Below are 10,372 nucleotides of genomic sequence, written 5' to 3'. Positions count from 1 at the left end.
ACTCTGAAAATTTCTGCCAGATAACCTTTTCGGTTGTGTGTCTTTTAGACCCACAAGCAGTTATCATCGAATCTTTTTTCAAGGAAACATCTTTTCGTTCTAGGAGTTTCCATTAGAGTACTGAAGGTAGACTTTAGCCAGTCAAAGGATTCTAGGGTGACAGAGATGAAGTAGGATTTGTAGGGGCCCATTTCTGTTATGAGCAACTTTAGCTCTCTGGATCGGTTGTAAATAGAGATCACAAAGTCCTTTTTTTCAATAGAGCATGTACGGGGAAGTTGTCGGAGATGAGCCATATTGCTTGTTGAGATTACAAGGATAGAAGATGAAAAGGTAGTAATGTAGGAAGAGAGAAGAGGTTTTGAAATAGTCCCTGTATAAGATGAAATGAAGATCTTCGTGGGGCAGAGGTAGATTTGGTAAAATAAATGCAGAAGTTAATACTGAAATCTTCCTGTTGCGGATCGACATGTGTTCGAAGATGAAGCTGTTCTTCTTGGAGAGAATGAAAAGGCGGTTGGATATTCAGGTGAATATTGCGTGGGTTTAGCCAGAGAGAGAGAGCCATCGCTTCCTGAAATTATACTTTTATCCATATATTCCAATTCGTGGGTTGCTTTAAAGATGAAAACTTGAGAGAAAGGACATCAACACTTAAATTTCTTTCATATCTTTGATGTTCCTTCCAATTTAACAACCCTTTCCAAATAAGCAAAATCCACAACCCACCTCTTGGAGAAAAAAAATCTGAAATGAAGAAATTGGAGGGCATTGTAAAATAAAAATTGTTGGTGAATGAGTTGTATAGCTACAATCTTATTTTCCATATCTTACACAAAAGAAATTAATATTTACACTAATGCATTCTAATACCTAAAATATTTCCTATAGCTACTTATTCAAATCCGCTAAGATATATATATATAGTATATATATGTTAAGAACTGTGAAACCACAAATGCTCGCTTGTAATAGCTAAAAGATTCATCGAGTCATGCAAATGCAATGAACTAAAGAAACTTTATACATCAAATGAATGGATATTTCGAGAACAACCTGTCCAAAATCTAAACAAACTCTTCACTTCAGAGCCCACACTCTAAACATAGAGGTATCAATTATGAATCGATCATGGAGAGTTTCATATACAAGAATATATGTGTGTGCTAGAGCTTCATCTTTCATATAGGCTTTCTCTACATGTTTTAATGTTTGCTAATGAAATCATTCCTCTAATCTCGTATAGAGAACACAAGTAGATTTTAAAAAATTTGAAATTAAAATCTGAACTTTTATTTTTTGCTAAGATTTTTTTTAAAAAAATATTCTTAAATAGTTTGGCCCCATATTTGCTCTCTGACTGTCATTGCACTAAACCTAACAAACACACTTTGAATGTTTTAAGTGAGAGTTGATTTTTAATATTATAACCAAATCAATTTGTATCTCTTTTACACCATGAAAGATCGTCATTGTAACACTATCTTCCCTAAAGTGCATATAAGAAAATATTTAATGTAGTACTACATTTTCATTATGTTAATTTATGATTTTTTATGTGAAAAAATGAATCAAATAAATTTAGCACACATGTCGTTCATGTTAGTTTATAATAAGACATAAAAATTGGTTTGTTATGATTTTATAATTAGAAGATATTTATTTTATTATTAAGTTAAAGAGTTAAGAGGGGAGATTTGAACCTTTAACCTGTTGATGGGAGAAAATGAGATCTTTATTTTATTGCTAAGTTATATGCTATTTATAAAAGTTCATGCAATAATTATGTTAGTGTGAGTTTCCTAAAAGTGTCTACCTAAACATGTTTGAGTGTATCTCTAATCCATCTAATCTTTTTCTAAAAATAATTATGTTATATGTTGAGTTTTTTTCTTTGAACTAAATCATAGACCATAAGAATCAAACTTTTATACCTTCAAATTAATAATACAAATATAATATATGTCAATTCAACTACATGCATATTATTGAATTTTATAAGTTAAGTAAAAGCTGTAATAATAAAGTAAAATAACCGTAAACACATATTTTCATTATTTGTGATAATAATCTTTCTATTTATTAATCTAAAAATTGAGATGGAGGGATTTGAACTTGAGAGCTTTTGTCCTCAAATGTATGTAGGTATCAAATGAGTTAAGTTTCCGTTGACTTATAATCTAATTATCATCTAAAATAATTTTCCTTATTTTACTATCCACTCTCAAAAGCATTGTTAAACGGAAAATATAATTTACAAAAGAAGTTTCCAACCGTACAACCTAAGAAAATTAATGAAAAGGAAAAAGACCCAAATCTTTTATCATATGGACATTGTGAAGACATGGTAGACTCATTTTTATAGTTTTTAAAAGCTGAAAAAGAACACATTCTTTGTAACACTCTAAAACAAATTAACTTTATTATAAACTCACAACTTGTATTTAAATGGAACACATGCCTGTTTTCCACTAAGAAAAGTGCTGTAAAATAATACTAAATTTATTGGAAGAAGCCCTAACCCTAAATTGAACACACCACACAAAGCGAAAGCAAAAATGGGCTATAAATACATGTGAAAATGAAATGGAAGGGAAACATAGTAGTTTTACAAAATAGCAGATTATTGGTAAGAATTAGCAAATAGAATGATGGGGTACATTTGGTGGAATTTAGTGGCAATTTTAGCAATGGTTTTGCCAGTGAAATCTCAACTCAGTGTTGGATTTTATTCAAAGTCTTGTCCTAAAGCTGAGTTCATTGTTAGGTCTACTGTTGAGTCTTATTTCAAGGCTGATCCCACCATTGCTGCTGGCTTGCTCAGGCTTCACTTCCATGATTGTTTTGTTCAGGTTTTTCATTTTTCCTTTTTCTTTTTCTCCAATTTTTAAAAATGGAAATTATATAAACGGTCTAACACAGAATTATTATTTATATTCTATTTTAACCATTTTTACTTGTTTTTCTATTTTCTCATTTTATTTTTTAATGACAAATTAAGTAGAGTATATTTATGTTGTCAAAGTGAATATAATTCAAGAGTAATTGGTATGACTTTCTTTTTACAAAATTCAATTCTTCATCTCAACAATAGTTGGTCCTTGTAAAAAAAAGGGATTTGGTTTTAGTACCTTTTGAAATCAAATTGAATGTTTGTTTTTAGTAAAATAATTGAGAGGATGGGGATCAAACCACCCACCTCTCATATGGAAGGTCACACTAATATTTTATGCTGATAAAGAACATAGAACATGTCTAATAAAACATTTCATCAATTAAGTTGCTGATTTTGATTGAACTTTGACAGGGATGCGATGGCTCAGTGTTGATAATGGATGAAAATGCTGAAATAAATGCAGGGCCAAACATGGGGTTAAGAGGATTTGAAGTCGTTGATGATGCAAAAGCCAAACTCGAAAATTTGTGTCCTGGTGTTGTTTCTTGTGCAGATATTCTTACTTTGGCTACTCGTGATGCCATAGACTTGGTAACTCTTCAATTTTATTCCTTTACTATAACCTCTTTAATTTTATAAATTCCAAGCTCTACTTCTTTAATTTGAATTGTTAATTTTGTGATATGTATTTTTCTTATTACAATGTTGAATTTAAAAATATGTTTTAGAGTGATGGTCCAAGTTGGTCCGTGCCCACTGGAAGAAGAGACGGAAAAGTTTCGATCAGTTTTGATGCAGAAGATCTGCCTTCTCCATTCGAGCCCATCGATAACCACATACAAAAGTTTGCAGAGAAAGGCCTTACTGAAGAAGATCTTGTGACCTTAGTTGGTTTGTACTCTCGTCTCTCTCCTTCTCTAATATCGTTAAAACCTAATGTTTACTGCTTTATGAAAAATATTTGGATGAATCTTGAACTGCAACAATTTCTGTGCAGTCTACACAAGTCTCTAACCACAAGTTTATTTCATGACAAAAACTATTTTTTTTAAAGGTACTTTCTTTTATAGTTTTTTTCATTTATGGTGGAAGGGAATATACATGGTGCACCTAGGTATTAGTACTCATACAGTCATATACATCAATTCTGACATAATTTTTAGGCTTGAACAATAAATTAACACGCTACATATTATTAGAAGGTAGAACAATTGTTAAAAGTGATCATAAACTTCCCAATAATTGATATACCATTTTTTCCTTAAACAAAAAAGTTACAAATCTATGACCTTAAGAGAAGAGCTGTTAGTATATAAATTAGAATTGAACTTAAACACACCTAGCATGTAGAAGTGATGAAATTATTATTTTACTAACGTATCCATCACATGGGACTTAAACATATCATTTAAAAAGACATTAACTTCAAGATAATTCCAATCGATAATACTTCAAGAAAGCATGGTAGAAAAGTGAAATTATTATTTTACTAAACGTACCCATGACATGGGACTAATTAAACATATCATTTAAAAGGACACATTAACTTTGAGATAATTCCCCTCGATAATACTTTTAGCACTAATTTAGTTATGTATATAACTGAACTGCAAATATAGTCATATCTGTCATTAACTCCTATTATTAACGATATAGTCTATAACTAATAGATTTAATCAGGCAGGATTCATTTCTAAGTGTCAAAGTATCGACATCACATGTCTACCTGTTCAAACGTACAACAGTCCTTCAATAATTTAGTTATATACACTGTTAAGTCTTTTTATTAACTGATTATATAATAACTAATCAATAACATATACTTTCTACCAAAAAGTTAGAGCAGCCAACAAGCATATATATATATTTAAATTGTTGGATTCAGTGGTAGTTTAACACGATCCTTGATGGCAGGTGCTCATACGATCGGGCGAACGGATTGCCAACTATTCAGTTACCGTCTACAAAACTTCACAAGCACAGGGAATGCAGACCCAACCATAAGCACATCGTTCTTGACTGAACTGAGAACTCTTTGTCCTTTAGATGGAGATCCATTCAGAGGAGTGGCCATGGACAAAGACAGCCAATTGAAATTTGACAACAGCTTTTACAAGAACTTGATGGATGGAAATGGGGTTTTGGAGTCAGACCAAAGACTTTGGAGCCACCCTTCAACCAGAGACATTGTAAAAAGATATGGTGGAAACTTAAGGGGATTGTTGGGCCTTAGATTTAGCTATGAGTTCAAGAAAGCTATGGTTAAGTTGAGTAGCATTGGTGTTAAGACTGGGACACAAGGGGAGATTAGAAAAGTTTGTTATCAGTTCAATAAGTAGTAGAAGTTATAATATGATCATATATGATATGATGGGGATATGCAATTAATTAATGAATATGAATAAGAAGATATAAATAACTGTGGTTTGAAGTTGGTTAGTTGTGCGTTTCGATTTTTTGTACACCAAATTGAACTTAGTTTTCTGTTAATGAGCAAGGATGTGTGGGGCTAATTAAATATACTCAATTTGATGTCATTCGGCTATAGTAAATTTAAGGGATGATTGCAAATAAGCAATAATTAGAATCAAAATGATCTAGAATATAACTAATTTTAAAAAAATTTGCAAATATAGTAAAATCTATCCAAGTTTATCAAATGATAAAAAATTATCATTGATAGATCATGTTGCAAATATTGATATATCACTAATAGACTATAAGAGTTTATCAGCTATACTATCACTTATAGATTTTGCTATATTTGTAGTTTCTTTTAAATGTTGCAATATATTTAATTATTATTTCTAAAATTGTCACTAATTATAAATACCCTAAATTTAATGATATTAATTTATTTTGGACTTTCAACTAGAGATGTCCACAAGGCAGGGCGGGGTCGGGGATGCCACTTCCCGTCCTTGCCGTCTTATCCGATTCTCCATCCCTACAAATTTCTTTACGAGGAATGAGGCTAGGATTCCCCGTGGGGATTGCGTGGGGATTAGGTTCGTTGTGGAAAATATTTTTCGTTTGTTTTTTTAAGTTTAACCTCATTTTCCAATCCACAACTTTAAATGTATAACATTTTCAATGTTATTTTATTTTCGATAGAATATTATCAATTTTCTTATTTAAAACCATTAAAATGCCAAATTCTAGCTCATTGTTTATAAAAATAAAAATTCAACTATTAGAATATACATTTAGAAATTCATCCATAAAATTAAAAAATCTATACAAAAAAAATCAAAGATCAATCTAGATTTTTTTTTGTATAATTCTATACAACAAAAATGGTCTACGACGACAGTTATTTTATATCGCAAATAAAATCTATGACAGTTATTTAGAGTCATAGTATCGCCTGTTGTGGAAAGTCTTTCTATGACATTTAAAAAACGGTCACAATAATTGCTTCCATGACAAAAAATAAATGTCATTATTTAATATTTTATGACAATAAATAACTATCATATTTTATTTTATGATAACAAATAACTGTCATCATTTGCATATTGACTACAATTACGAAAATATCGCGAGCTCATATATAATAACATTTTTTCCTTGTCAAGGATATGTCAATTGTAACCGTTTTTACAAAAATAAATGTCATTGTTTTAATGTTGACAACAATTACAAAATGTCACGAATTCATATATTATTATATTTTTTCTCTGTCAAGGATAAATCAATCGTGACAGTTTTTATAAAATTAAATTGTCATTGTTTCAATTTTTGACGACTACTACAAAATGTTGCGAATTTGTATAGTATTACTACATATTTTCCTGTCATATATTCCTCAATTCCTATTCTTCTTGCCGCTCTGCCATTACACTAACCAGTTTAACGACAATAATGTTCTAATACATCACACCTATATGAAAACAAAGAGTCAACACTCTAATATATATACGTAGTAAAACACTTTGTAATATTTTGCACACCCATTGACTAATAACCACTTTTTGTTAAAAGGTAGTTTACACACAAAAAAAAAAAAAAAAAAATTGAAATCTTTAGCTACCAACAAGCCTAAAATCAATACACTGGAACAACTATACAAAAAGTCTTATATCAATCAATTGCTCCAAGTTGGCTTCCCCTACTCCAAACCTAGTAAGAAAACAAAATCTCATTTTAGAGTATGACTAAAGAACATTACCTAAAAGAAGGTTTATTGAAAGCTAATTAAGGCATAATGAATGATGCATAATGAGAATGGCACACAACAGAAGAGAACAAAAACCGTAGCTTTAATTATAACATTTCCAATCAAGTTTGAAACAATTTACAAGTAAATAAAAAATAGAAAGTATGGAATTCCAACCCCTAATAAAAAAACAGGGAAAATGGCACACATAATAAAATATATGGGTTGACCCAAGGACTAGCGGACAAAGGAGCAAATTAATAAATTGGAGTCTTGAACACAGACTCTTACTTCAAAAATATTGGAGTCTTTTTAAGAAAAAATATAAATGTACACACATTTATATCCATTTAATTCTCAGCCGAGAACATATATATAAAGGTATACAAAATAATTTTTGGTTAGTACTTTTTCCTAATGAGAGTTAATACTTATTTTTTATTATATAAACATACAAAGTGAGCGACTTTAACTTAACAGTAATTGACACTAACTTTCTTTCTAAAAGTCAGTGATTAAATCCTTCCTCCCTATAGTTAGTATACTGCAGAAAATTCAATTTCAACCTAATTTTACATTACACAAACAAATGAATTATATTTACAATCTACGAGTTTTAGGACATAAATCCCAACAAACTTCCACTTGGACTAAGACTATAGTCTCTATGGGATGCACGTAATAAGGTAATCCTCAAACATTGGAAATGGAAAAATGAACAAGTATGTTACATAAAACATATATATATAAATACAATAAACTATAAGGGCATCCTCATACCTATTACACATCTCCCACTTGCCCACGATTACCTAATGTACATATCTCGCAGACCTAGACTTTTAGATGACCCTCGAACACTTTAGTCGTAAATGTCTTTGTAAATGGATTGATAATGTTGTGCTCTGAAGCGATCTTGTTTTCCTCGTTTGTGGTTGCGATGTTCCTTAAAATTGGCTATTGCCCCACTATTATCACAATATAAAGTGATGGACATGTTCATATTTGGAACAACTTCACAATCATGCAGAAACTTCCTAAGCCAAACTGCTTGTTTTGCTGCTTCACAAACAATGACATACTCAGCCTACATAGTAGAGTATGTAATTCATCCTTGCTTGATGCTACGCCATACCATAGCTCTCCCATTTAGGGGTGAACACTAATTTCGTCGTGGATTTCCTAGAATTCTTATCGGTTTGAAAATCAGAGTTAGAGTATCCTGTAAGGATCAAATCTTTAGGTTCATACATAATCATGTAGTCTCTCGTTCTCCTAACATACTTTAGAATAATTTTAACTGTCATCCACTAGTCTAATCCTAGGTTGGCTTGATATCTACTGTCTATTACCACTACATAAAAAATGTTTGGCCTACCACAAAGCATAACATAACATACATTAAGCTGCCACAACTGAGGCATAGAGAGCTCCAAATTAGATTACACAATGTTTTTCATCAAAGTTTCATTGTTTTGAAGTTTAGAACTACCACATTGAAGTTCCTCAATGATCCTAAATTTTGTATCTTCTTTCTTTCTTGTAGCATAAGAGGATTACGGGATATATATGATGAAATTAAAGAGTTAAGTCAAAGTTTTAATAACCTTATTCTTTTTTGTCTATTTGGTGAAAGTGAACCTTTAAATTTTGAAAAAGCTTTGAAAAATGACAAATCGAATATTACTATGGATGAAGAGATAAAATGCATAAAAATGAACGATACATGTGAACTTTATACTCTTCCAAATGAAAAGAAAGCAGCAGGTGTTAAATGAGTGGTCAAGATAAAAAGAAATAAAAAGGGAGAAGTGGAGAGATACGAAGCAAGATTAGTTGCAAAAGGTTATTTTGAAAAAAAGGCATTGCTCATTTGGAAACCATAAGATTGTTAATTGCACTTGTCGCTCAAAGTAATTGGAAGATCTTTCAGATGGATAGCAAATTAACATTTTTGAATGGATATCTAGAAGAAGAAGTCTACTTAGAACAACCTCTCATTTTCTGTGAAAAGCCAAGAGGATAAAGTTTTAAAATTGAAGAAGGCATTATAAGGATTGAAACAAGCACCAAGAATATGGAATAGAAGAATCAACAAATATTTCCTTGATAATGGGTATTTAAGTTGTTCTTATGAACATTCTCTTTATATTAAAACTAATGGTCATGAAGACATTTTGGTGGTTTGTTTGTACGTGGATGACTTAATTTGTACAAGAAATTGTGCAAGTATGTTTGAAGATCTCAAGAAGGCGATGATCTAAGAATTTGAAATGACAGATATAGGGCTAATGTGATATTATCTTGGCATTGAGGTGAAGCAGTTAGAGAAAGATATTTTCATCTTCTAAGATCGATATACTAGACAAATTCTAGAGAAGTTCAATATGATCAATTCTAAGTCTATCACAACTCCGATTCAAATTGAGACCAAACTGTCCAAATATGAAGAAGGAGATATTGATCCTTCATATTTCAAAAGTTTGGTTAGGAGTTTGAGATATTTGACTTGCACACGACCAAATATTCATTTCAGCGTTGGATTGGTGAGTTGATTTATGGAATCTCCTACAACTACTCATAGCTTCTCTAATACTTTTTCCTTTGGAAGCTTATGGTAAGATCAACCAGAGATTTCATCTATTTATAGACTTTTTCTGATGGTATTCCCCATGCCACAATAATTATTATTACTGGCGGCAATGAGAGGTCCAATTTCAGAATGTCACGTGTCTCTGTCATTTTCTTATCATAAATTCAGATTGGGTGTCAAGGTCAGATCGTCCACCGACTTTCTTATGTGTTGTAAGCCCTTCTCGCGGTGAGAGTTCTCGGTATAGTCTCTTCATCGTGTAATGCTTCTTATTGCATGAGGTAACTCGCGATTTGATCCTTACATCATGGCGTTAAGTAAAACACAATAATGATTTAATTATACTCTTTTTGCTGACGCCTTGCATGTACACATTGGGAGTTCTATGGTTATTCTCTCACAACGCTCGATGTTTTAGATGCAACGTCGACAATGAGTGAGGTCGCCGATGCTCACCTGTACACATCGGGAGTTTTATGGTTATTATCTCACAACGCTCGATGTTTTAGATGCAACGTCGACAATGAGTGAGGTCGCCGATGCTCACGCGACGGCATTGGATGAGACCCTATCTCCTGACGCGCTAAATCTCGACACTCAAGAAAAGCGTCAGAATATCTCCAATTTCTTGTATTGTATGATATAGACCTAAAGCATTTTGTTACTTAAACATGGATATTGATTGACACAACATCGAAGTGTCATGTACAAATGGTAATGGTGT

The 10,372-nt window shown here is 31.7% G+C and overlaps 1 protein-coding gene across 1 annotated transcript; it reads left to right on the top strand.

The window, feature by feature from the left end:
* Positions 1-2,598: 2,598 nt before the first annotated feature.
* Positions 2,599-5,335, top strand: LOC101214998 (peroxidase 25). Its single transcript, XM_004149978.3, has 4 exons — positions 2,599-2,852; positions 3,308-3,487; positions 3,625-3,787; positions 4,811-5,335. Exons 1-4 carry the CDS (start codon positions 2,649-2,651, stop codon positions 5,233-5,235), a joined length of 972 nt encoding a protein of 323 aa, XP_004150026.2. The 5' UTR covers positions 2,599-2,648; the 3' UTR covers positions 5,236-5,335.
* Positions 5,336-10,372: the final 5,037 nt, after the last annotated feature.

This window comes from Cucumis sativus, chromosome 1, assembly GCF_000004075.3.
Source record: "Cucumis sativus cultivar 9930 chromosome 1, Cucumber_9930_V3, whole genome shotgun sequence".
In the NCBI taxonomy this organism is placed as follows: domain Eukaryota; kingdom Viridiplantae; phylum Streptophyta; class Magnoliopsida; order Cucurbitales; family Cucurbitaceae; genus Cucumis; species Cucumis sativus.
The sequence above is the reverse complement of the archived record's forward strand: the minus strand, read 5'-3'. Positions and strand labels throughout refer to the sequence as shown.